Genomic DNA, 23,948 nt, shown 5'->3' on the forward strand with positions numbered 1-23,948 from the left:
CTCCCTCCTGCTCTGTACCTGTAGACCGTCAGCGCGCTGTGCAACCCCGCCCCCCCCTGCTTGATGGTATGATCCTTGTCTGTCATCACTTGATTGGTCGCACGGATGTCAGTAATACAACATTCAGTCACAGTCAGTGCATGGAAGTCCCCGTGGTGCGGAGAAGATCGTCCTATCATTCTGCCTTGAATTAATTAAAGAAAAAAAAAAAAAACGTCTTTCGGACTGGAGCCGGCTCTTATCATTCACTTAAAAGAGCCGGCTCTTTGAACCAGCTCGTTTGCGACTGACACATCACTACTTCAAACCAACCCAACTAGCCACCAGGTATGTCGACTGAGGAGAGACAGTAAAAAACTAGCTATTTTTAAATTGTGAAACCTTTATTAATGAATCTAACGTTACATCTCTATTGTAATTCCGTATCCATAACAAGTGGTGAATTTGTTGCAAAAAAAAAGTAAACAGCTTTTCTTGACTTAGCTATAACTTTTATTTACATTATGGAAACAAAAACAGAAAATCATATGCATGGGTGACCTCTTCACAAAGAAAAGTGTTGGCTATATGTATAGACATTTACAGAAAAATAAGATGTTCCCCATCAAAAACTCAAAAAGAGATAGTGTGCACACCGTAGGAGAAAAAGAGCACAGTGGAATACAATCTCTAAAGGAGCTTACATGAAATGAAGTATTATACATTTCTTAGTTGTAGTGACAAAGCACTGGATATATAAGCAGTAGGACCAATTTAGAAATAAACCAATAAAAAATAATCTTTCAGCTTTCTGGAAGGCACATGGTGCACACTGCCACTCATGGCTACATATAGTTCATGCTTGGAGTGGAGATGCATTCCTATATTAAGTATACAAAATGATCTCTCCATCTCAGCCATCAGTGTCCAACTCGGTCTTGTTTTTATCAAAATTCATAATGTGACTTTATCGTAACATAAGGCTTCGTTTTTTGCACTTTATATTAAGGATAACCAGCATAGCTTGTGGATAGTAATGAATCATATGTACAGTAGGTTGTGAAAAAAAAAACTATGAGCTGAGTGACAAAGCAATTCAAACTATTGAGTCCTTGAAAAATTGTAGAATAATGCTGGTCTGGCACCATTGGTGATCCACCCTTGTAGCCGTGTTTTAATTCAAATGACAAATGAGTAAACAAATACAATTGTCCTTTGTTAGGAAACTGGATAAACAATCCAAAAATGTCCACAGGGTCTAATGCAGCTCTCATCCTGAGTATCTCTGTCTCAAAAGTCTTAAACTTCCACCACCTTGAGACAACACTGATATATTTCACCGCAACGAATCCTATGAACTCATGCCCCACTTCACTCCCCCAGACCAAGATTTATACATTCCACAAAGAACAGTATACACTATAAAATGCTTGTTTTCTTAATATAAAATATAGAATACATAAGGGGTATTTATTTGCCTAGTGAGATGTATTCTGACCGGAAAGTAGCTAGTCCTAACTGAAAATAAATTATATTGATTTCAATAGCCTTATTTGCAATAATTGTTGTGCATGTCTGCTGTTAGTTTCCCTAAGTTTCTTGGGTATTCTGCTAATCAATAACTTTAGTCTTAAAGTCCAACAATCCTCTAAATTCTTTATGTTGTGTTGATTCTTTTATCGGGTCGGCTGCAGATGGGAAGTCTTTAATGTTCTTTGGACAATGGTTAACATGGAATAAAACAAGGTCCTTCCACCCTTTGCGTGGGTATCAAATTGGCAAAACAACACAGTAATCTTGTCCACTTATGATAAACCATGAAGCCTGGTGACTGGTTATGATGAGACAGAGAGAGACAAAAAAGGGACAAGGACAGTAAAGAGACACAATCACAATTCCTTTGCTTTGGTTTGGCCTGGCTCAATCATCACTCCTAGCCTTCCTGTCCAAAGTCCTCTGTGAATTTTTTCAGTTTATCCAGATCTTGTTCATTGACTGTTGGCTTTGTGCTGACCTGAGACCTACACATGTCAGGCTGAAAAGAGGAAAAGAATATGATATTAAATGAAGGATTCAAATATGCAATTATATTACCATCTAGTATTTTTAGATCCTTACCATGCTTACTACAGGTTCCAATAGCTTCTCCCCAGGCACTTCCATCCATGTCATTTCAACCGCATAGGGATCGCCAGGTGAGCAGGGAGTCAAGAGGTCATCTACAACGACGTTGGCGTCAGTTCTTGATGCACCTCGTACCTTATTTAAATCACAATATGAGAAAGGAAACAAAAGTGACAATTAGTCAACTAAAACATGTTATACTGAAACATAAAACGAAGACAGGTATTTTAAAAGACGTACCCGTTTGAAGTGGGTTGCTGACTGGACCTTTCGAACAGGCTGCATTAGAGCGTCTCTGACAATGACACTGATATCTGCTCCGGAGTATCCACTGGTCATCTTGCCCAGAGTGACAAAGTCGCTGTCGTTGAGACTGTTGGGGGTCGAGCCCAGATGGAGCTTGAACATGAAGGAGCGGGCGTGCTCTTCGGGCAGCGGGATGTAGATCCTCTTCTCAAATCTGAAGAGTATTATTGGTGTCCAGTCAGCAAAGGTGAATGACAACATGGTTACGAACAACTTTCACCACCAAGTAATAACAATTACCTTCTTCTGATGGCAGAGTCTAGGGTCCATGGGATGTTTGTTGCCCCAAGTACCAGCACTCCCTCGTTGTCATTTCCCACACCTGCAAAATGAAAACGTCAGGGTGAGTACACACTTAAATACGTCATCTAAATAATAATACTCTGGTGCTTTCATTGACACATGATGATCCCTCAGATTTCTATAGATCTGTGATCATACGTTATATTTCAGGGCAGCTGCCACAAAATATAGAAAAGGGACGAGCAGATTTCTTGTGTTCAACACTTTTGAAACATACTGCTAGTCACACAGACAAGAAATAGACCATTTAGGTGCAAGTTACAAAATTATGAATCAAAATGAGATTTTTGCAAATCTGCATATTAATGGTGTCCCACAGTGTTTAATTGCGGACGCATGCCACCTCACCTGAATCAAAAACAACCTTCATGAAAATTAATAAATTTTTATGAAATTAAATATTAAGCTCAAGGGAAAAGAGCACAGGTGTACCACATATTTAATGAGTTTGGCTAAAGTTCAGGCCGTCATCTGCACACAAAATCGATGTGTCAAGGTCTGGGTGGCTTACCACCACTACTCAACAAGTTTGTGTGGGAAACCCTGTTACTGCAAACTGAGTATGCATATAGAAGAAGTAAGTCTATGAAATTTGCTGTCAGTGTGTTTTCATCTGAAGACAATGAGTGCATTCTAAATCCCATACTTTTACTTTTTCGTTTTACTTTTAGCACATACTGCAGCTGCCCTTACAAGTTACAAGTTTGTACTGTTGCATGCAGTATGCATACAACTGGGACATACCGGCGCCTTGACCTTTGACCCTCTTGCTCACATATCTGCTGCACAGAGGATTGTGGGTCAGAGTAGCCCGAAAAGCATGCCGACTTGCATACTGTAAAATGCGACAGGATGCAGGAGGACTGGTATTTTTGGCTTACTGCATTTGGCATACTATGTTTTGGGACATACTAATTATTTTTCTGGCATACTAAATAGTATGGTAATATGGATATTGGAACGCACAGTATGTTGCACTTCCGGCCACACCTCAATCAGTGACGTCACAGCAGGTGTTTTCCCCTCACCTGTCAGAGAGCATTATCTGCCTTGACATCTGTTTGGGGGTGTGACCAGATTCAGCATTGTGTAAAGCTTGATTCTGTTTAGCACACTGCAGCAGCAATTTTCTGCTCCATGTGATTCATTTAACATTCAAATTGTTCACACTTCAGTTAGAAATAAGTGAACAGGGAGAAGAAAAGAGAGAGCGAGAGTCTGCCCACTGCCCTACTCTGGAACAAATCCTATGAAAAGCATTAATCTCAAAGTTCTGCCATTGGATTTATGTAGTGAGAATATTGTAAGATTGCACAAAAGGTACCTTCTAGTCACCCAGCAAATGCGGCTATACTTTTCTTCAGTGCACAGCGCGAGTTTCTATGGTGATACATTTGTCTATCCCATGCTATGTAACTACATGATTCCAGTAAAAATGTAGGATGCAGAAAGAAACTGAAAGGTTTGCTTCACTTATACATAAACATCCATTTTCTACATGAACTGTCATTTTAGATCTCAAAGGCTTTTTACTCATTCTACAGAACGTTGCTTCACTTATATCTCAGATTTTTGAAACTATTTAACACTAAAATTGGGGACCGTTTAACATGCAATACTGAGTGACTACATTTCATTTCATTTATCACATAATTCTGTAATTACAAACAATTGTTTCGGCTCATCAGACTTACCCTGCATCTGAACCAGGAACTCTGTCTTGATACGGCGAGCAGCCTCACTCTCGTTCTCACTTCTTGAGCCACACAGGGAGTCAATCTCATCAATGAAAATGATAGAAGGCTTGTGCTCCCTTGCAAGGGTAAAAAGATTCTTCACCAACCTGGGAAGCAACAAGCAAGTTTAAGAAATAAAATGGCAACGTGCTGCTGGCTGCAGTATATTTACATTCATCTTCACTCGTGCTTTTGTTGATTACCGTTAATATGACTTACTTTTCGCTCTCTCCCAGCCATTTGGAGACAAGGTCAGACGAGGAGATGGAGAAGAAGGTTGAGTTGTTTGCCTCTGTGGCAACAGCTTTAGCCAGATAGGACTTTCCTGTACCCGGAGGCCCAAAGAGCAAGATCCCTCTCCATGGAGTTCTCTTTCCTGTCAGTCAAGCAAAAAGGTAATTTAGGCTTTATTATTATCACCAAAAACCATCAAATGCAATCTGATTATTCCATGCAACATATATGTTGGCTTCTGTCTATTAAGAGCAAAGCAATGAGGAAGCATTCCTTAATTAAGATTAATTACCTGTGAAAAGGTGGGGGAATTTGATTGGAAGAATAACAGCTTCTTTCAGTGCCTCCTTGGCTCCCTCTAAACCAGCAACGTCACTCCATAGGATGTTTGGTTTCTCCATAACAATTGCACCTGGGAAAAAAACATTACATTTCTGAGGAGTCTAAAGTGAGTCAGTCTAAGGCCTAAATTATGACAGAATGCATGTAACAAACTCCCAAGAAATCAACAAATATTACGACAACTCGGTTCAGATTGAAAAAATATAAAGCCAGCAGAAGGCCCAATAGTCCACAAAAGGAATATTACAAACCTGAGAGTTGATTTTGGAACTTCTTTTTCTCTGGATCTTCACCTTCATCGCTTTCATTCCTGGAAACACAAACATGTATTTATAAAAATTATATATATACAGTATATACAATTTTGTCTATATCTGAAGTCAAAATAATTCACTATATTTTCATATATATCATAAGGAACACTGATTTTCCATCCAGGTCTGAATGGCATCACATCTGCCCCACCCATAAACACACCCTTTGTCATCAGACTGTGACTCTTTGACAGGCTTAGCGGGAGGAGCACTTTCTTTCTTCTTTAGATACTCCTTCAACTTCTCTGCTCTGTCCAAGTATTCAGCACATTTTGCCCGGATGCTCTGTTTAGCTTTGTCACTCTGGGCTTCATCTGTCAGGAATAACAACAAAACAAAAATGTACACAAAATTATTTCAGGTTTGAGTATTGGTTCCTAAAAAAGACATCACTCTCTTCTTAGCAAGAATAATGAACAGAACGCTAACATGCTATTACCACTGCTGTGACAGTGTACAGAATAGCTTGCATGTCATTTTGAGCGATATATGAAGGCTATGACAAGAAGGATTATCATCAGATTGTGATTCCTGTTGGGGCTAACAGCTGTGAGTATCAGACTGTGTGTGGACACTGTACACTTAATGCACAATGTGCTGTTTTAAGCCTTACATTTCACCACATGGAGGAAGTACTGGACAGCAGCCTGGTAAAGACGCAGAGCCTCCTCGTATTTCTGAGCTTTATCCTCCTGAGCCGCCTTGCTGGCAAGATCAATGGCTTTCTAAAATGACAGAGACACACAACTATGTTATAATAATGTTATACTAACAGGTGTTGGGTTCTACAATTGATGGAGAAAACAAGACAGCTGTGCGAGGTTAATGACAATGTATTTGAATTGTGAAAGCGTTAGGACACCATCAAAACAACCAAAACAAACATGAATGATGAATTTAAAACATTAATGAAAGATCTAGAAGCAGAGTCAATCGGGAGATGTCTGTGTTTCTGAATATTTTGGCTTCAAACACTTGATTTTATGTGGTTTGTATGATATTATGCTATGTATTTATTTTGCATTTGTTTTATGTTGTGGCGTCTGAAACTTTAATGTATGTTTAAATGCATGCTGTCTTGGACTGGTCTCTCTTGCAAAAGAGATTCTTAATCTCAATGAGTACTACCTGGTTAAATAAAGGTTAAATATTTTTTTTTAAATAAATAAAACATCCAAACTAAATAACAAATGCAAGCGGAAAAGTTATTAAATATACTGAATAACAGTGACAAATCCTTAAGTGAATATGCCAGTCGCAGGCAACCTTCATACAGTATACTTACTGTAGTATACTATACTGTAATCTACTAGCTATAAGTGAAGACCAATGTAATGCTACACCTGTCACCTATGTGTTGACACTACGCACATCGAGGTAGGAGTGCCTGAATCTGAATGCACTTCCATTCACTTCCTTTTTGGTATCGTAGCTATAATATGTAACTAATGTGTACTTGGTAAATCAAGTTGTACAGAATAATAACGTCAACAGTTTTGCTTTCCATTTGAAGTGGATGATGTCTTTTCAAAGGCCAAATAACAACCATGTTAGCTCGCTAGCTAACAGGGGTAATCCCATTAGCTAGCTAGCCAGCTGTCTTTTCCGTCAAAACAAACTCACACTAATGTTATAAGTCAGTTGCCACAAGTGCATATAAAGTTACTGTAAACAAGGAAAGCCTTTATAACACATACGGGTCATCTTTTTGGTAGTCTTTGTTGTTCAGTGACGTTAGCTCACCATGCTAATTAGCAGCTAATGTCACGCTATTTTAACACAGTCGGACGCATTTAACCTGAACACCACCCAACAAAACAACAGTTTTCAACAACTACGATTACTTTTTTTCAGTTTTGTCCAAGATGTGAACAACTTTGTGTGCAGTATTTACGTGTTTTTAGCCGTGCTAAAGGTTTGCTGCTCAACTTACCTGTAAATTATTGTTGGTAGTCATAATGGCTTAATCACGTGTCCCAATAATCGAGAGGACTGCAACGCCGCCGTGAGGAAACAACTTATAAACACCCTGCTTTAGGATTCAACCATACAAGTAAGCTGTTTACACGACAATCGAGGTTTTTAGGAAGCTTGTTTTCGTTTCGTAGATCGCTACCGAGGCAGGTCGAGGAGGAAACTTCCGCATTGGACAGTCGATACTCGCGTTCACGGAATGCAATGACGTCAAGACGCAATGACGTCAAGACGCAATGACGTCAAGACGTAGCCTTGGGACAGGTCAGAGTACATTGCTCATACAGTCTAGTGACATTACTGCGTTTTTACTTTCACATTTATAAAACTATACCGTGAGGATATTTGATCAATTTTGTTTGTTTCAGTTCTGTTTCTCTAGTCTTATTTTACTATTTTTCTTTCTTTTCTTATTTGTGTGTCATGTGGCTTGTTATGTGGTGTCTTTGGTTAGTGGTTAATCCATAGTCCTTACTTTATGTACAGTCTATGGGTTTACCAAAATGAAACACTACCAGACTATGAATTAACTATTAACTCTGTCGTTCTAAAATGAATTACTACAGTGGTGGAAAGCAACTAAGTACATTTAGTCAAGTACAGTACTTAAAGGGACTGTTTGTAAGAATCAGAAATTGGTTGTAACAGCGACACCGGTGGCCGTTAAGTCAACGAAAGTCAGCGTCCTGTTGCTCGCGCTCGCCCGTGTGCACGCGCTACTTGAATGTGAGCGAACATCCGTCAAAACAGTGAGGCGACACACGTCAGCTAAAACCACAATATCACTCTATATTTCACCTGCTTGGCAGTAATGTTAGCTGATCAGACAAAGGTCTCTCCATGAATTACTGCTGTCATACAGTCTAAGGCAGGGGTCAGCAACTTTTACTATCAAAAGAGTCATTTTAGGCAAAACAAAAATAAAAAAATCTGTCTGGGGCCGCAAAACATTTAGCATTGTGATGAAGGTAACACAGCTTATAGTCTAAGTATATAGTATATAAGTCTAATGCAGTGAGGGCCAAAGTGCAAGTGGACGACGGAGTATTAGGGCCACATCGAGGGAAAAAACATCTGAGATTTCAAGAATAAAGTCATAATATTACGAGAAAAAAAGCCGTAACATTACGAGAAAAAAGTCATAATATTACGAGAATAATGTCATAACATTACAAGAAAAAAGTCGTAATATTACGAGAATAATGTCATAACATTACAAGAAAAAAGTCGTAATATTACGAGAATAAAGTCATAACTTTACAAGAAAAAAAGTTGTAATATTACGAAAATAAAGTCATTACTTTACGAGAAAAAAAGAAAATAACACGTAAAATTACTACTTCATAATATTACGACTTTTTTTCCCATAAACCTATGACTTTATTCTCGTATTATTACGACTTTATTCTCGTAATTTCTGATTTATTTATTTTTCCTCAATGTGGCCCTAATACTCCATCATACCATAGACCTACAACAATGATAAATGAAAATGCTTAACTTAAATGCTTAAATAACTTACAAATACTTCTTCCACCACTGATGAATTAGTCTTGAATTAAGTTTAAAAAAATTAAAAGTTCACTCTTGCTGCAGCACATCCACACTGTTGTGAACTTTAGACATTAGTCTGATTTTATCATCAAAAATAATATCCATATTTGTAAAACAAATATTATGTAGGGCTGACCTGCATGCTTGGAAGCTGCGAAGCTTCGATTTCATTTTCTTTAACAATCTCTTTATTCACTAGATGCCCCTGTAGTTCTTCCACTCGGTCCAGGTACTGTTTACATTTATCTCTGATCTTCTGGTTGCCATCTTTACCCTGCGGTTCACCTGATGGGAAGGAGAACATTCATTTAATAGCATTCTGTAATGTTGATTTTGTTACAAACATTTTAAAAACTATCTATTGTAACAATTTATGAGGATGGATTTTGGCACAAACACAAACAAAAAACATTAATAGTTGAGTAATTTCACTTGTAGATTTCTAATTGGTCCGTCAGGCAATGACAGTGATTCACACTCTTGTACAGACTCCTGAAATGTCTCATTATGTGACATTAGATGCATTTTGTTTCCAGCTGTAGTAACGCACGTTTTACAATGTGCAGAAAGTACTTGACAGCATGTTGGTAGGAGCGGATGGCCTCCTCATAGTTCCCAGCCTGGTCTTGCTCTGAGGCCTTCTGTGCTACGGCAATAGCTTTCTGAAAGAGCAGGAATATTTCAGATACTATCATATCTTATATTTCTACTGAAATCACCACATGACAGAGACTCTATTGGAACCTCAAACTCTGTCAGTTCACATCATCTCAGTGTCCTGCATAAATCTACTTCAGCCAAAGCAAAAGTAGTATAATACAGTTTTGTTGTTATACAAATGGCGGCTAGTACCATATTATAAACAAATAATAATAATTTATTAAAATGCTCTGGAGCTAATGTTGAAATGATGAATCGACTGACTGAGTAGTTGATCAACAGAAAATTAATTAATTCAGGTAATCCAGTCATTTTAGTCATTTATTGTGTCATAAAAGACCTTGTTCACAGCAGGTGTTTTGACTTGTCATTGCAGGAAAAGCACACATGTAATTAATAACATTAATCATGGCAAAGTGTACCAGTAATTCACGCCACAATAGCAGGGCCCTGGAACTGGTTTACCAAAGTTGAATGAAGTTGTTTGTAGTGTTATTAATTACGCATGTGCTTTTTGTGCCACGAAATGTCAAAACTGTGAAAAAGGTATGTCCCAAATATTTGCTCATGGGAATTATCAGTGTTGACCTTTTCTAGAGTAAATGGTCAATCAATCAAGTAATACATGATTCATTTTATAGTCAGTTAAAATCTGCCAGTGACCAAATAATTGTAGTATCTAAATTGCAACTATCTCATAACTACCTTCAGTTATATGGTGATTTTGTGTTTTAAAACAAAGTAAGAGTAAACTGTCTACTTAGCATCTGCCTTAGCAGATTGAGTGGACAATTAGTTATTTATAGGCTATCACAAGAGGGTCTATGTGAATTCCCATCATCTATTAAGAGTACCTTTAGGGTACCTGCTGTTAGAACACTGCATATCAGCTCTAAACCAATCAGATCACAGATTGAACCTTGTGTTTTGGTCACATTATTCCCTGCTTAAAACATTTAATAAATTGTGAATGAATCATCTGACAGACTGCCATTGAATCTGTGGACTGGATGTGAATCACTGTCTTTGGTCGATGATGTAGTTCAGTCAGAAATACTGACACAAAAGGTCCTGCTTTCAAATGAAGAACTGCTTATTCTGTTAATAGTTTAATAAAAAAGGCTATTTTAATAAAGCACACAATACCTTTAGACATACTTTGACTCCAAATTAAGCTTTGGTCAAAATGAAACCTGTCAGGTGGCATACAGGGAAGAATACACTCGGTGTTTGTTCCTACAGTACATTACACTTGTTACACTTCACTCCATCGACATGCTTCCAGTCAGTTAAATACAGTTATTCACCCTACCTGTAGATTTGTTGGCTCCATGTGGAGTCCTGTGAGAATTAAAAACACAACAGATTCAACCTCGCGATCTCCAGCAGAGTCTTGTTTCGTTTACCCAGCCTTACAGTATGTCACAGCATAACAAGTTCCTGTTTGCTTATCTATCACTCCCTCCGTCAGCGCTGCGTTCAAGAAAGCAGCCTGCCCAGTTAGTTTGAGGAATGGCAACGATGCAGCCTCCTCCTGCCACTGAGTCACGATGCTCAGAGCCTAATTGTTGTCATGCAAGTTTACAAAAGACAAGTTGCTGAGCCTGTATTAATGACCCAAAATAGAAACAGCTGGCTCACAATTACGCTTATTATCTTTCACTGAGAGTCATTTTGGGGACAGTAGAAATAACAACAACAACAACAAGATGAGCATATAAAGTAAGACAGAAAAGAAGTGAGTTGTAACACAATACAGTAGCTCTTCTTTCAAAGAAACCAAGAGACGTAGAAAACCGGAGACATCACTAGTGTGCTTGTGCGTCATAATGAAACCCACTCCACTAGTGACTCTCTCATGTGATGCCTGTTTTTCTCCACTAGAGGTCACCCCAAGATCACTGTAGAAGCATCAACCACTTGGTGGGGTACTTCACAGGTTTGGGGCTCCTCTGATCCGGCTTTAAGAGGTAATACTATACTTTCATATCAAAACATATATAAAGGTATGTAAATAAGAAATTGTTTATCAATAAAAAATATAGATTACACAGCATTAGAAACCTTAATTTTTATGAAGCAGCTGAAAACGTTTTTATTTAGACAGAGTTTTGTTAATTCGTCTGAATAATCATCCCCACTTAATGTATTGCTCTTATTGGCCTTTTCTTGACTGTATTTGTTACCTGTTTATGTGTCTTTGTCCTCATTTGTTTGTTTTGTTGTGTTTTTAGCTTGACAGCCCTGTGCTTGTCATGGCTACTTTTAATATTGACTGATGTATTTTTTATTATTGTAAAGCACTTTGTGATTTTGTATCTGTGAAAGGTGCTATACAAATAAACTTTACTTACTTACTACTTACTTAATCATCTTCCATATTTATCATTATGGCCAGACAATTTCTTTTAATTTCATAATCACACTTTTCTTTTTGTATTTGCACAAGTGGCAGCCAGTTCAAATCGCTCTTTGAAACTGCAGAATACTTCTCACTGTGACTATAATAATACAGTGTCTATTTCACATTACCATATACCTTGAAGGATGATTGTAAAGTATGGGGATACAAAAAAAAAGCTATCTATATAGTTCTTTTAAATCAAAGCTTAAAACGTTCCTGTTTGCTGCTGGCTTTTATTAAATCAAATAATGATCTTATACTACACTATAACTTTTACTCTTGTGTGTTATACTCTATTTTAGCTTCGATCCTAGCTTTTTATTTTTAGCTTGTTTTTATTTTTTAATCTTCAATGTTTTTATAACTGTTTTAATTATGTCTTAATGTTCTTTTGCACTTTTGTCGCAATGTTCTTGAATGTTTATGTAAAGCACTTTGAATTGCCCTCTTCCTGAAATGTGCTCTACAAATAAAGCTGCCTTGCCTATATGCGCGTAAAATACGCATTAGTTCTCTGTATATATTTTTTTTAACTTGAGATTTTTCACGTTACAAGACAAAGAAAAGGGACAAAAGAGGTGCTGCTGGGTAAACTGCAGTGTAAACTGTGATAGGAGACCTTTGGCCCCACTCACTCAGTAGATTAGAGCTCCGACCATCGACAGCCTGACACCCGAGAGCTCCGGTGTGGCGCACACTTTGGTTTTTAGGAAAGACCGGAAAGCTGGCGTTGTTGTTTAGTTTTGGAAACATGTGGCGGAAAGAGATGAGCACACCTTTAACAGCAGAGGAGCATCTCAACGCTTTGTCACTGACACTAGCGGACGTATACTGAAAGAGCATCGCGCGTAACTCGCTGCAGCCCCTTTTGGGCGCATTTTCATGGAGACCTATAGATGACAAGAAGACCTGCACGCTGCGGAGAGGGGATCTCTCTAATGTGGAACATGGCGAGAGGGATGAGAGGAGCTCATCTCCTCCTCGCTCTACTTTCTACCTTTTTAACAACACTTTTCAGGGACGCAGATGGACAAGGAACAGGTTTTAATTTGAGTCCTCCGTATTTCAACCTCGCTGATGTGTCTAGGATCTCTGCCACAGCAACCTGCGGACAGGATAAGGCTGGCACACCGGAATATGAGTTGTACTGTAAGCTTGTCGGAGGACCGAACATCGAACCTCCTATTTCAAACATACAGGTAAGAAACAGCTTGATGCCATCTCACTAAAGCTTTCAGTCCATGCGTAATAACTGAATAACAACTACACTGCATTAGGAAATTACATTGTGGCTGGGTACATAAAGTGAACAGTAAATTACATTCCATATATAGCCTAACTATTGAAAGAAAGTGTGCCTATATTTAGTTGTTTTTATGAATATAGTCCCTTGCAAATGTTTTCAGTGTCTTTTTAAGAGCTCAATAGCCAAGTTGTACAACTGCTAGAAATAGGCATACACCATTGTAGTTGATTTTTCTAAAGGAAATGGCCTTTCAAAAGTGGTATTGTCCCCTCAGGAGTTCTTCTGAAGGGCTTTACATTACAGCAGTTTGACATGGACATGCAAAAACTTGTGTCTAAACTTAAAGGTCCCATATTATAAAAAAGTGAGATTTTCATTTTTTTGTTATCATAAAGCAGGCTTAAGTACTATATAAATAATGTGAAAGTATCAAAACACTCAATCCACAGGGAAATACACACAGCCCGTATTCAGAAACTCTGCATTTGAAACAAGCCGTCAGGATTTCTGCCCATTTGTGATGTCACGAATATACAATATTTAGACCCTTGACACAATTTTAAAAGTAAACATTCTAAATGTGTCCCAGTTTATTCCTGGTTGCAGTGAATGTCATCAGCTGACAGGAAGTACACATGGACCCAAGCTGTTGCCTAACAACGCAATTCTGTTACAATTCCGTCAAAATGCGCTAAAACGGAGCGTTTCAGACAGAGGGTAAATAGAGGCATATTCAGGCTGACAGTATGAGGAAAATAAAGTTGTTTTTTTAACATTACAGCATGTAAACATGTTCTAGTAGAAACACAAAATACAAGTGTGAACCTGAAAATGAGCATGATATGGGACCTTTAAGATTTGCTTGTGGTTGCAGTATTTAGTTAGTTATTTCACAGTGCCTGCCTCTATTATAAATCCTGCATGTGACTTTCTGCAACTATTTGGGTGTGTTTGTATCTGAATACCAACAATTTGACACCATTCAGGGTCAGTTCTGTGACTACTGCAACTCCGTCGACCCAAGCAAAGCCCACCCGGTGACCAACGCTGTCGATGGGACAGAACGCTGGTGGCAGAGCCCTCCTCTCTCCAGGGGACTGGGCTACAATGAGGTGAACGTCACCCTTGACCTTGGGCAGGTGAGATTATCATACCTTACTCTTACTATGAACAGCTGTGCCTGTTGCTACCTGCAGTTTGAATGATGATTGCTGTGTGGTGACAGTAAAATATATAGCACCTGGATGTTACAGAGGGAAGAGATGGAACATTTTCTGCCTTGGTTGTTGCTCTGCTGCTGTGAGATGAGTGATGTCATTTGCACCATATTCTTCTTGGTTTTGCTGCTGCTTATTTGTTTTGGATATGCTTGGAAGAAAGTTGTGTGACTCAAGGTGTTTCATTCACAAATACTCCAAAGTATGTTTTCAGTTTGAGCTTCATCACCTCAGCCAGCAGTGGTCATGTGAATAATGTCCTGCAGTTGGATGCTTGCCAGTAATCAGATTCACGCCCCTTTGGCTCCAGCGAATACGCTTCCATCATGACCCATGTCTGTAAAAAGTGAGTTTGGCTCGCGGCCCATAAAATTGCACCTCACGCTCAATTATCTACTGACAGGAAAAGAGAGGAATTCCTTCTCTGGATTAAGGATCAGAAGGATGTAAAATCAGATTGGAAGAGTGCAGGTGGAGGCTCTTGTGTAAGGAGGGTTTTGCAGTTCTGGAGTAGACTTCAAAAAGAGAGCCACAAAAGAGCTCCTCTCCACACGTGTTACATCTTTGGCTCCCAGTGGGCATCGTGTCAGACAATGGCTGTGGGCTTTTCTATCTCTATTTTTAGGCAGACCGAGCTGAGCAAAGACCCTACACGGCTAAATATAGTCCACACTTACAAGAGGATGGACACATGCAGGGCCTGTAGGGATGTCTGACGCTAATACGTGGTAATGCTCAGTTTATTTGGGAGCCGGGAAAGTAGCATTATTGTATTACGGTGGGCTAAAAAAAGCGTGGTTAGATCTCTGATGGGGACTACCAACCGCACAACACCCTGCCCTCCCTCACTACAACACCATCTCAACCACACACACACACACACACACCTGTCACCCACATTTTTCTCTTCATTGCATCTGATGCAACCACCAAGAGTGTAAACAGTGCTCACCTGCCACCACTGCATGTCATACGTTTGTTTTAGCACTCAAATCTTCTGTGTACGCCTCAGAAAAAATGACATGTGGGAGCCAGATTTGTGATTTAGTAATGATTAACTATGATTCACTAATAAAGTTATCAGTTGGCAGCTTTGCAACCTCCGGTGTATTGAATCAACAAACTCAGCATTCCAGCACTCCTCTATAAATGGAAGAAAAAAGCCTAAATATAGAGGGAAGAATAACATAATATGAATACAACATCACTTAGTGATGAAGACTGCTTATATCTGAAATAGGTTATGATTTGGGTTTGAGTTTTCCTGAGTTTAAACAAGTGTTTTATTCCACCCTACAAATGTAATCTCATGAATTAGAGCTGTCAAGTTGTTGTTTGATTTTTCCATGCTAAGCTTTGATAGCTTTGTAGATTTCTTTTTCAAATCCACAGGATGAATGATGTGTTCAATGAACTATGTGGGCTATACCCAGCTGAATGGGTTCTGTGGTTTCTTTCAAGGCCAACACAGGTGGCTGTTCCGCTGTTGTCTGTATAGCTCTCAGTAGATATATTAGATAACGGCACAGTTGATGTTTATGTTAAGATGGTGAGGTTCAATGAGAGAGGCCTTTTTGACAGAACAGAGCTGTTTCCGGTTTTTCTGTGTAGAGGATTGTTTGAAGCAAGGCCTAACAAGTTTAAAGCTAGACTATACTGTGTCAGTGAACTGAAGAGAGATGTTCCGGTACCATTTTTTCCTTTCCAATTCCGATACCTGAACCAATGCGTAAAAACAAATATATATTTTAACTGCTGTGTACTACTATCTCTGTATGTGATTGCTATCATTGTTGTATGGCCTGACTCAGGTTCTCCACAGAGAATGAATGCCACAGAACTTTCTTTTATTATATACTGTAGTTTGCCAGTCAGCCATGACTGAAAAGGAACAAAGAAAAAAAAGAGGAAGAATAAATAAATCTGCTAGCACCTGCCTGATCGGTACTGCGCATCGATTTCGGACGCAGTGATTGTTTTTTACAGAGCTGATGATGGAAGTATCTAACAAGTGAGCCATCTCACTACTTTTTCATCTCTGTCGAGAATTACACATGCGCAGTAGCCTACAGATCGGGCAGGATGTACAGATGGGGTAGCGAGTAACGCGTGTTGTTTTTCCTGTAGCGTAAATGAGCTAATAAATGATATGATATCATTAGACACATACTTGCAGATACCCGATCCAGCATTGTAGGCTGTATCGGAGGCATTTGCAAAACTGGTATCGTATCGGACCAACTCTACTAGGGATGGCAATGTCGGTCTGGTCTTGGTCTACCACTTTGGTCCAGACTGAAGTATCTCAAAAACTGTTGGATGAATTGCCATGAAATTTTGTGCAAATATGCATGGTCCCCAGAGGATGAATCCCACTGACTCTGGTGATCCCCTGACTTTACCTCTAGTACCACCATGAGGTTGACATTTTTGAGTTTTAGACAAATGTCTCGCCAGTTATTGGAGGGATTTTTGGTACAGACATTCATGTCCCCCACAGAATGAATTGTAATGACTTTGGTTATCCCCTCACTTTTTATTTAGCGCCATCATCAGATCAAAGGTTAGATTTGTCCAATACTTTGGTTCGTGACTAAAAACTAATGACATTCCCATCAGCCACCTCTCTGTGTTTAGTGCTATTAGCAAATATTAGCATGCTAACATGCTGAACTAAGATGGTGAACATGGTAAATATCATACATGCTAAACATCAGCACCTTTGTATTGTCATTGTGAGCATGTTGGCATGCTGATATTAGCATGTAGCTCAAAGCTCCACTGTGCTTAAGTACAGCCTCACAGAGCCGCTAGCAGGTCTGTAGACTCTTAGTCTTGTTTTCCTCCAAGCAACTTATCTTCAAACCTTGGTGCGACTTTCATTAACCAGCCCAAAGAGTGCTTCTAGTGACATGATCGCCTCCAGCTCAGAAATCTCCTCTCAGTAAGCCCTGTTTCTCACACAGGCCAATGCAAGCAGGTTAACTGCTCCCTGTTTTTGTGACCTCTTGGCTTTTGACCCGTGACCCATGACAAATCCACCTTGGGTCAGGAAATTACCTCAATAATCCTCAGTTGGCTTCTGCAAAGATAAAGACGGTGTTTGGCATGAATGGCTTGTTTACTTCTAGAGTAATTGGCCCAAAATGGGTGTTTTTGAGCCCAGAAGATATTTGTGGGAGCACAGATCATATCTTAATTGATTTTCACTAAACCAGCTTTTGCCTTGTATGTGTTGATCTCTTCACCATTAGCCATATGTCAAGAACAAGTAAAAGACTTCTTGTTCATCCCATTATAGATTTATTCCACATCAATGCCCACCAAAATACTGGCTACTTTTCCAGGAACTTTTACCCTTGTTAAACTATTTACAGAACACAGTAGGCAAGCCATTGTTCTGGTAAACATTTACAGCACATATCAGACAGCCGGCCAGTCACTCCTTTTTTCTGGGGAATGTATTTTAGGAGCCCTGACCACATGTGCTTATCTGCCTGAGTGAGCCCAGAGTAGACCATGTGAGTCAAACATACCACGGCTTACCGCTGTCTGTCTCCCATCTGATGAGACTGACCTGCTTTTGATTGGTCAGCGTCAGTCACTGAATGAACATCGGACGTTATTGGCTTAAATGGAGTTCTTATTAGTTTCTGGATTGATGTTCAAGGGCTTTAACATGCATTTTTATATGAAGGTTAAGGCTTTGGATTATTTCTGTAGGTGACAGGTGTTTATTGTGGTGTTGATGATGAGGTGGTTTTGTGACTTTAAATGTAGCGATTGCAGAATATCTTATTGTTTATCTGTGATTTATAGGTTATTTGCTATGATATTGGATAAAATTTTCACTTTGTAGGGGACATGTGAGTAAGTGCAAGAACATTGACATGATCTGGTTCAGGTTAGTGCAATGTTTTCGGCAGTAGTCATCAAGAGACAAAGCTTCCAAGAACTCAATTTTAGAGACATTCCCCTGGAACCCAATCCCCTCTCCCAGGGGTCCACCTCCCATCGAAGTTGGTTTGAATGTTTTATTTGCAGCCGTCGCCCCCTTTTGTATTAGAATCCTTCCAGGCGGTATTGTGTGACATCCTTTCTGTGCGCTCACACTCTCACAAAGGTTTGGTTCTCTTAAAGCCTCTCTGAAAGTGACCTGGCGCTCTCTTTTCACTCAATAGATGGATGGAAAAGGAGAGGTGGTGTAATTTGGTGCTGAGAAAGTACTTAAACAGAAAACACACAAGTCTCAGACTGAAAACATTCCACTTTCCCTTGTTTTTTGCACTCTTACTGAGTAGACATTCAGATACAACCATGCATGATGCTTGCATGCATGTGCTGTATGATCTCGATGAGCTGCTAGAGATGCACCAATACCGATGTCGGATTTCAGGCCAATACTGACTCAGATAGTCTTATCTATTCAATTCAATTCTATGTTTATATACTTTATACTTTACATTATATACCGGAATTTTATTCCCTGTTTAAATTTTGACTAATTTGTTGCTGCATTAAAAAGTTTATACTTGATATGTAATTCCTGTGAATTTTGCTAGTGCATGATTTATTATTTTAATAATAAATAACAATTCAGTACATTTATATCTATATATTTATTTGATACATTTTGTTTTACAAAGCCTGATGTTGCCTTACATATCTAAGAATGATCCCAGTCACTTCCACACAGTGAGGCATACGGCTTATAAAGTAAACACTGGTATCTGATCGGTACTCGGTATCGGCCGATACCCAAAGCCCATGTATCGTATCGGGACTGAAAAACTCGGATTAGTGCATCCCTTGTTGCTGAAGCCCTCCAAAACAGGTGGTTAGCAAATATGTAGAGGCTATAAACCTAATTGAGGTGTTTGAATCTGAGACAAAGAAGAGATCAAATTGCTGTTTAGATCTATTTGATCTTGTTGTTTATGCTTAATGATAAAGATTGCTCATCCAGCGCAGCTGGCTCAGTCCGACCCTAGAGACAAGAATGTCTGTCAGATATGTCCCTATTGCTGCAGTGACGATGGAGGTGATGTAAGTACCTGTCTTTAGCCGGGCTGCCTGAGGCGCCAGGCCAACCCAGCAGCTATTTACTACTCCGCTAACAGCCACATCGTGCTAGTTAGCAGTAGAGCAGTCTGGCAGCAAGGCTCACTGTTGGACTGCAGCTCCTCCTAAATCTGGAGCGCACATGTGGAAAAGCTTGTGGGGGTTAACATGGGATCTATTCACCATTTCAAGGCCTTAGTCATCAGTTCATACGTGGAAATGCGAATCAGTGGCCTGAGGTGACGCAGGCATTGATGCAATGGGATGTGTTAGAGGGCAGGAGATTTTCTTAGACCCATTTGATAGGGCCGTTTCATGAATAGTCATGCGCCCATATGCAAGAGGTGGAAGGAAATACTGCATATAATGCAATAGTTTCCAACATATTGTACTGAAACATTGCAGTCTTTAATCCTATAATATTATGTGCTTAACTTTTCACTGTTTTTGAGTAAAAAATAGTTTTTTGGTCTTGAACCAATTGTAACAAAGATTCATAATTTAATTGAGAGAGAGTATTGCTAACAATTGATGCTGAATACTTCATGTTATAGCCCATTTTGAACTCTGCATTGCTTCTTAAGGTTCATAATGACATTTCATAAGTTAGCAAATAGTGTTCGATGCAGAAAGACAATTCTTGAGCAGCTGCACCTCAGGCTTTTACAATGTGAAGATTGCTAACAAGTAGAATCTTGCATATACTGTATGTTTTTTGTTACACCTACAGTTGGCCAACTTGTCTTTGTCACCATATAACTAATTCTGTCATGGAGACAGAGAAAAATACACCAGACTACCCTTCTCCCCCTCCACCGCCGCCCACCTGTTGGACACAGACAAACAGTTGTACATTGCATTGTTACAAGCTGGAGGCCAACTGCTCCACCCCACTGGGCTGCAGTATGCTCTGTCTGGCAGGGCTGATCCACTCCAACAGAAGGTGATGCCTCCTCTCCTGTGAATTGCATTCCTCTGATCTCACATCAGACTCTCAGGAGCTCGCTCAGATGGCCTCGTTCTGTCAAAGGTTCTGATCTCACTATAGATTTAGTCCTCTTGGATCTGCAGTGCCCTTTGGTTGGAATTTGGGATTATTGACTGCACTTGCTAAAAATGTACTTATTGATGTAAGATTTCTATCTTACATTTCCTGCCTGTTTAACATCAGATGAAATTGGATATACGTTTTAAATATTTTGAACTGTGTCTACACATCTCATCTTCACATGGTAGCATACCGCACCTACTTTTAGAGCAATGCAATAAAATTTGAATTTGAGTTGTTCTGATACAGCCTAAAATACGGGATCGGGTATCGGCAAGTAGTGTTGTCAAAAATATTGAAGTATCAATACTAGGGCTGTCAATCGATTCACACATTTTCTGTTCAAAATGTTCCTTAAAGGGCGATTTGTCAAGTATTTATTACTCTTATCGACATGGGAGAGGGCAAATATGCTTGCTTTATGCAAATGTATGTATATATTTATTACTGGAAATCAATTAACAACACAAAACAATGACAAATATTGTCCAGAAACCCTCACAGGTACTGCATTTAGCATAGAAAATATGCTCAAATCATAACATGGCAAACTGCAGCCCAACAGGCAACAACAGCTGTCAATGTGTCAGTGTGCTGTCTTTACTATGACTTGCCCCAAACTGCATGTGATTATCATAAAGTGGGCATGTCTGTAAAGGGGAGACTCGTGGGTACCCATAGAACACATTTTCACCCCTTTGAAAATAGCCATGCCAGTTTTTCCTCGCCAAAATTTAGCGGAGGTTTTGGGCGTTATTTAGCCTCCTTCGCAACAAGCTAATATGTCATGGTTGTTACCAATGGATTCCTTATTTTTTCTATGATGCCAGTATCTTTTTTCTTGCTTTAAAATCCGATACAAACTCCGAAAGATCAATTGCGTTAATGCGTTAAAGAAATTAGTAGCGTTAAAATGATTTTGCGTTAACACGTTATTATCTTGTTAACTTTGACAGTCCTAAATAAAATATATATATTTTTTAACGCACTGGTATTGGATCGGTACTCTGTATCGGCCGATATGCAAGTTCAGGTATCGGAATCGGTAGCGAGATGGAAAAATGGTATCGGACATCTCTAATTAGAATATCAAATACATGGATTATGAAATAAAGGAGCAAAACTTGTTGCAGGCATTATAGTTTCTGATTGAGAAGGCTGTGAGAAATTCATAACCAGTCCATTTAAAGTACACTTCATTTGATTAAGACAAACAGATTATGATCGAAGAGATCCACGTGGCCAGCACGTCAGCATGAGCAACTTGGGTCACGCAATCTGGCTTTATCTTTTTTAGATCTTCGATTTTTTTCTGTGAGTTTGAAACTCTGCTCCGCAGCTGTATTACCTGAAGCGTAGGCATGTATGAACTGAAGCAGTGCTGCTGTGGTTCACACTTAAGGGTGCACATTTATCACACATAACCGTGCCAACCGTGAGACCTCAAAAATAGGGAGGATTTCACAACCAAAGCAGAGAGTCTGGGGGTCCTCCCCCAGAAAAATTTGAGTTTCAGAGACTTTGTTTCCTGCATTCTGGTGACTTTTGAAGAATGAAAATGGCAAAATAATAAGTGCACCACAACAGCATTTTTTGTTAAATAGGCCTACTTTTAATTTTATTTTTAATTCTCACAAAAGAAAACAGAATAATTCGCCCCTCTGGCAATATGTTGCGTGAATCTCTGGCATAAACTAATATTCATCAGTTTTTTGCCCCTGCTTAAGTATTTCTATCTCTTATGAGTCTCTGTTTTTATTCCATCTCACACCTACTGAAGATCCTTTCAGACACAACGAGACAAAGAGACAACGAGACCACTGCGCTCTGAAACACATTATTTCCAATGGCTTGCACCGCGCCATGATGGTCTTAATGCTGCATCGAGTAAAGCCTGTATTGTTGTCCGGGTGGAAACAATAGAGCTTATACACGTCGTACAGTGCCAGACACAGGTTGTGATAATGAAAAGGAAATAAAAGGTGAGAAATATTTATCGTGAATCGGGATAAATACAGGAGAATTGTGACCCCAAGAGGAAACCGAGAGAAGGCAATGTAAAACGGGAGTCTCCTGGGAAAATTGGGAGGATTGGCAACTAGGGAAGGGAATCACCAGAGGCCCCACGATACGATATTATCACGGTACTTAAGTCACGATACAATCTTATTGCGATTTTAAAATTTTTTCGATATGCATGCTGAGTTTTCATTCACATATCTTGAGGTCAGAGGTCAAGGGACCCCTTTGAAAATGGCCATGCTAGTTTTTCCTCCCCAAAATGTACCAATCGATTCCAGTTGATATAATCTTACTCTTCTATGACAATAAACTGGATGTCTTTTTGTTTTGGACTGTTGGCTGGACAAAACAAGACATTTGAAGATTTCAGCTTTAACGATTAATCGAGAGAATACCTGATAGATTAATTGATAATGAAAATATTTGTTAGTTGCAGCCCTACGTTAAATTTAAATGTTTATTTTAGGTCAATATCAGAGCATAAAAAGTGTTCCTCTATGTTACGTCTCTGAACACAAAGCTTATTAATGTCTCATGTTTGTTGGTTTTAAACACGCAACAAATTTATAATAATGAAAATAATAATAATGTCTGTGTGAAACAGGTTGTTTCCTCTTTTGTCCTGATTTGTTAGATTTTTTTGTGTCCCAGTAAAATGTGTTCAACAAGCCAGTACTCGACGTCCCTGTATCGATACAATATTGCCGCACAAGATATCGTGATACTATGCTGTATTGTTTTTTTCCCCCCACCCCTATTGGCAAGTGTGGTCACACACACAAACAAGGCATTAACTATCAGGGGTCAATAATCCAGAAATGATAACAGACACACACAAACACCCAGTGGACATGAAAAGTCAGGGATTTAGGATTGTGATTGTGTGCGTTTTGTCAAAATGCATTTACACGCTGCAACACGTGTATTGAGAAATGGAAAATGTTAATATGCTGTTGTTAAAATGGTGTTTGGTCATGAGGGACTTGGTTGGCTGTGTTGCCCTGTTGTGTTAATTGGAAGGTTAGAGGAGGTCTGGATACTTTATACCTTGTATACTGTATGTGACACTATTATAGGGGGTCAGGGTCAGGAATTTGAGATGGGGTGAGGAGGCACAGGGGGTAGGTGTCAAACAGTCTGTACCTGTCACAGCTCAACCTCTGACCTTTTTGACACCCACCCACAGCCTCCTACACTAAACCTCCTGGCATGACACTCTTGTCTGAGGCTACAGATGCAGGGAGGGGCAGAGGATGGCTCCGCTCAAGTGTTGTTCCATGTGTTTCTGCCACAAGCTTGTCAATCTGTTTCGTGTCTTTGTACGCCACTGCAATCCTGCTCTGGTCTGCTTAGCATGCCATCACGATATTTCATGCTCCTTGCAAACAATACGTAGGTGCTGGACATATTTCAAGAGTGTGTGT

General features: G+C 39.4%; 2 protein-coding genes and 1 long non-coding RNA gene across 6 annotated transcripts in view; 2 read left to right on the plus strand and 1 right to left on the minus strand.

Moving 5' to 3' along the window:
- Positions 1-469: 469 nt before the first annotated feature.
- Positions 470-11,345, minus strand: vps4b (vacuolar protein sorting 4 homolog B). 3 transcript variants are annotated; one of them, XM_074651383.1, is made up of 13 exons: positions 10,839-11,345; positions 9,417-9,528; positions 9,003-9,151; positions 5,952-6,063; positions 5,502-5,652; positions 5,276-5,334; positions 4,975-5,094; positions 4,668-4,824; positions 4,407-4,555; positions 2,650-2,731; positions 2,344-2,563; positions 2,098-2,238; positions 470-2,014 (listed from the first exon to the last, which is right to left on the minus strand). In XM_074651383.1, exons 1-13 carry the CDS (start codon positions 10,857-10,859, stop codon positions 1,913-1,915), a joined length of 1,575 nt encoding a protein of 524 aa, XP_074507484.1. In that variant the 5' UTR covers positions 10,860-11,345; the 3' UTR covers positions 470-1,912. The 3 variants fall into 3 exon arrangements, with proteins under 3 accessions (XP_074507484.1, XP_074507486.1, XP_074507485.1); XM_074651385.1 differs by lacking the exon at positions 9,417-9,528 and having other exon boundaries at positions 10,839-10,967; XM_074651384.1 differs by lacking the exons at positions 9,003-9,151; positions 9,417-9,528; positions 10,839-11,345 and adding an exon at positions 7,272-7,513.
- LOC141777270 (uncharacterized) lies at positions 4,703-11,878 on the plus strand. Its single transcript, XR_012595880.1, has 3 exons — positions 4,703-4,843; positions 11,411-11,496; positions 11,761-11,878. It is a non-coding gene; the product is annotated as an uncharacterized LOC141777270 (long non-coding RNA).
- Positions 11,879-12,674: 796 nt separating this feature from the next.
- The window catches only part of LOC141777261 (laminin subunit alpha-3-like), a 72,065-nt gene continuing 60,791 nt past the window's right edge, over positions 12,675-23,948 (plus strand). For both annotated transcript variants that reach the window (XM_074651361.1, XM_074651362.1), the window contains exons 1-2: positions 12,675-13,129; positions 14,163-14,315. In XM_074651361.1, coding sequence (XP_074507462.1) covers positions 12,827-13,129; positions 14,163-14,315 — 456 coding nt within the window. In that variant the 5' untranslated portion in view covers positions 12,675-12,826. The remainder of the gene's footprint in view (positions 13,130-14,162; positions 14,316-23,948) is intronic.

This window comes from Sebastes fasciatus, chromosome 11, assembly GCF_043250625.1.
Source record: "Sebastes fasciatus isolate fSebFas1 chromosome 11, fSebFas1.pri, whole genome shotgun sequence".
Lineage (NCBI taxonomy): Eukaryota > Metazoa > Chordata > Actinopteri > Perciformes > Sebastidae > Sebastes > Sebastes fasciatus.

Bases quoted from the DNA above. Each gene is read 5' to 3' on its own strand.
- vps4b (XM_074651383.1), bottom strand. From the start codon at position 10,859: ATGGAGCCAACAAATCTACAG. The intron at 9,152-9,416 runs GTGCGTTACTAC...CCTTCCCATCAG, and splicing joins CTTTCTGCACATTGTAAAAC to GTGAACCGCAGGGTAAAGAT. The intron at 5,335-5,501 runs GTGTGTTTATGG...TTGTGTTTCCAG, and splicing joins TCACAGTCTGATGACAAAGG to GAATGAAAGCGATGAAGGTG.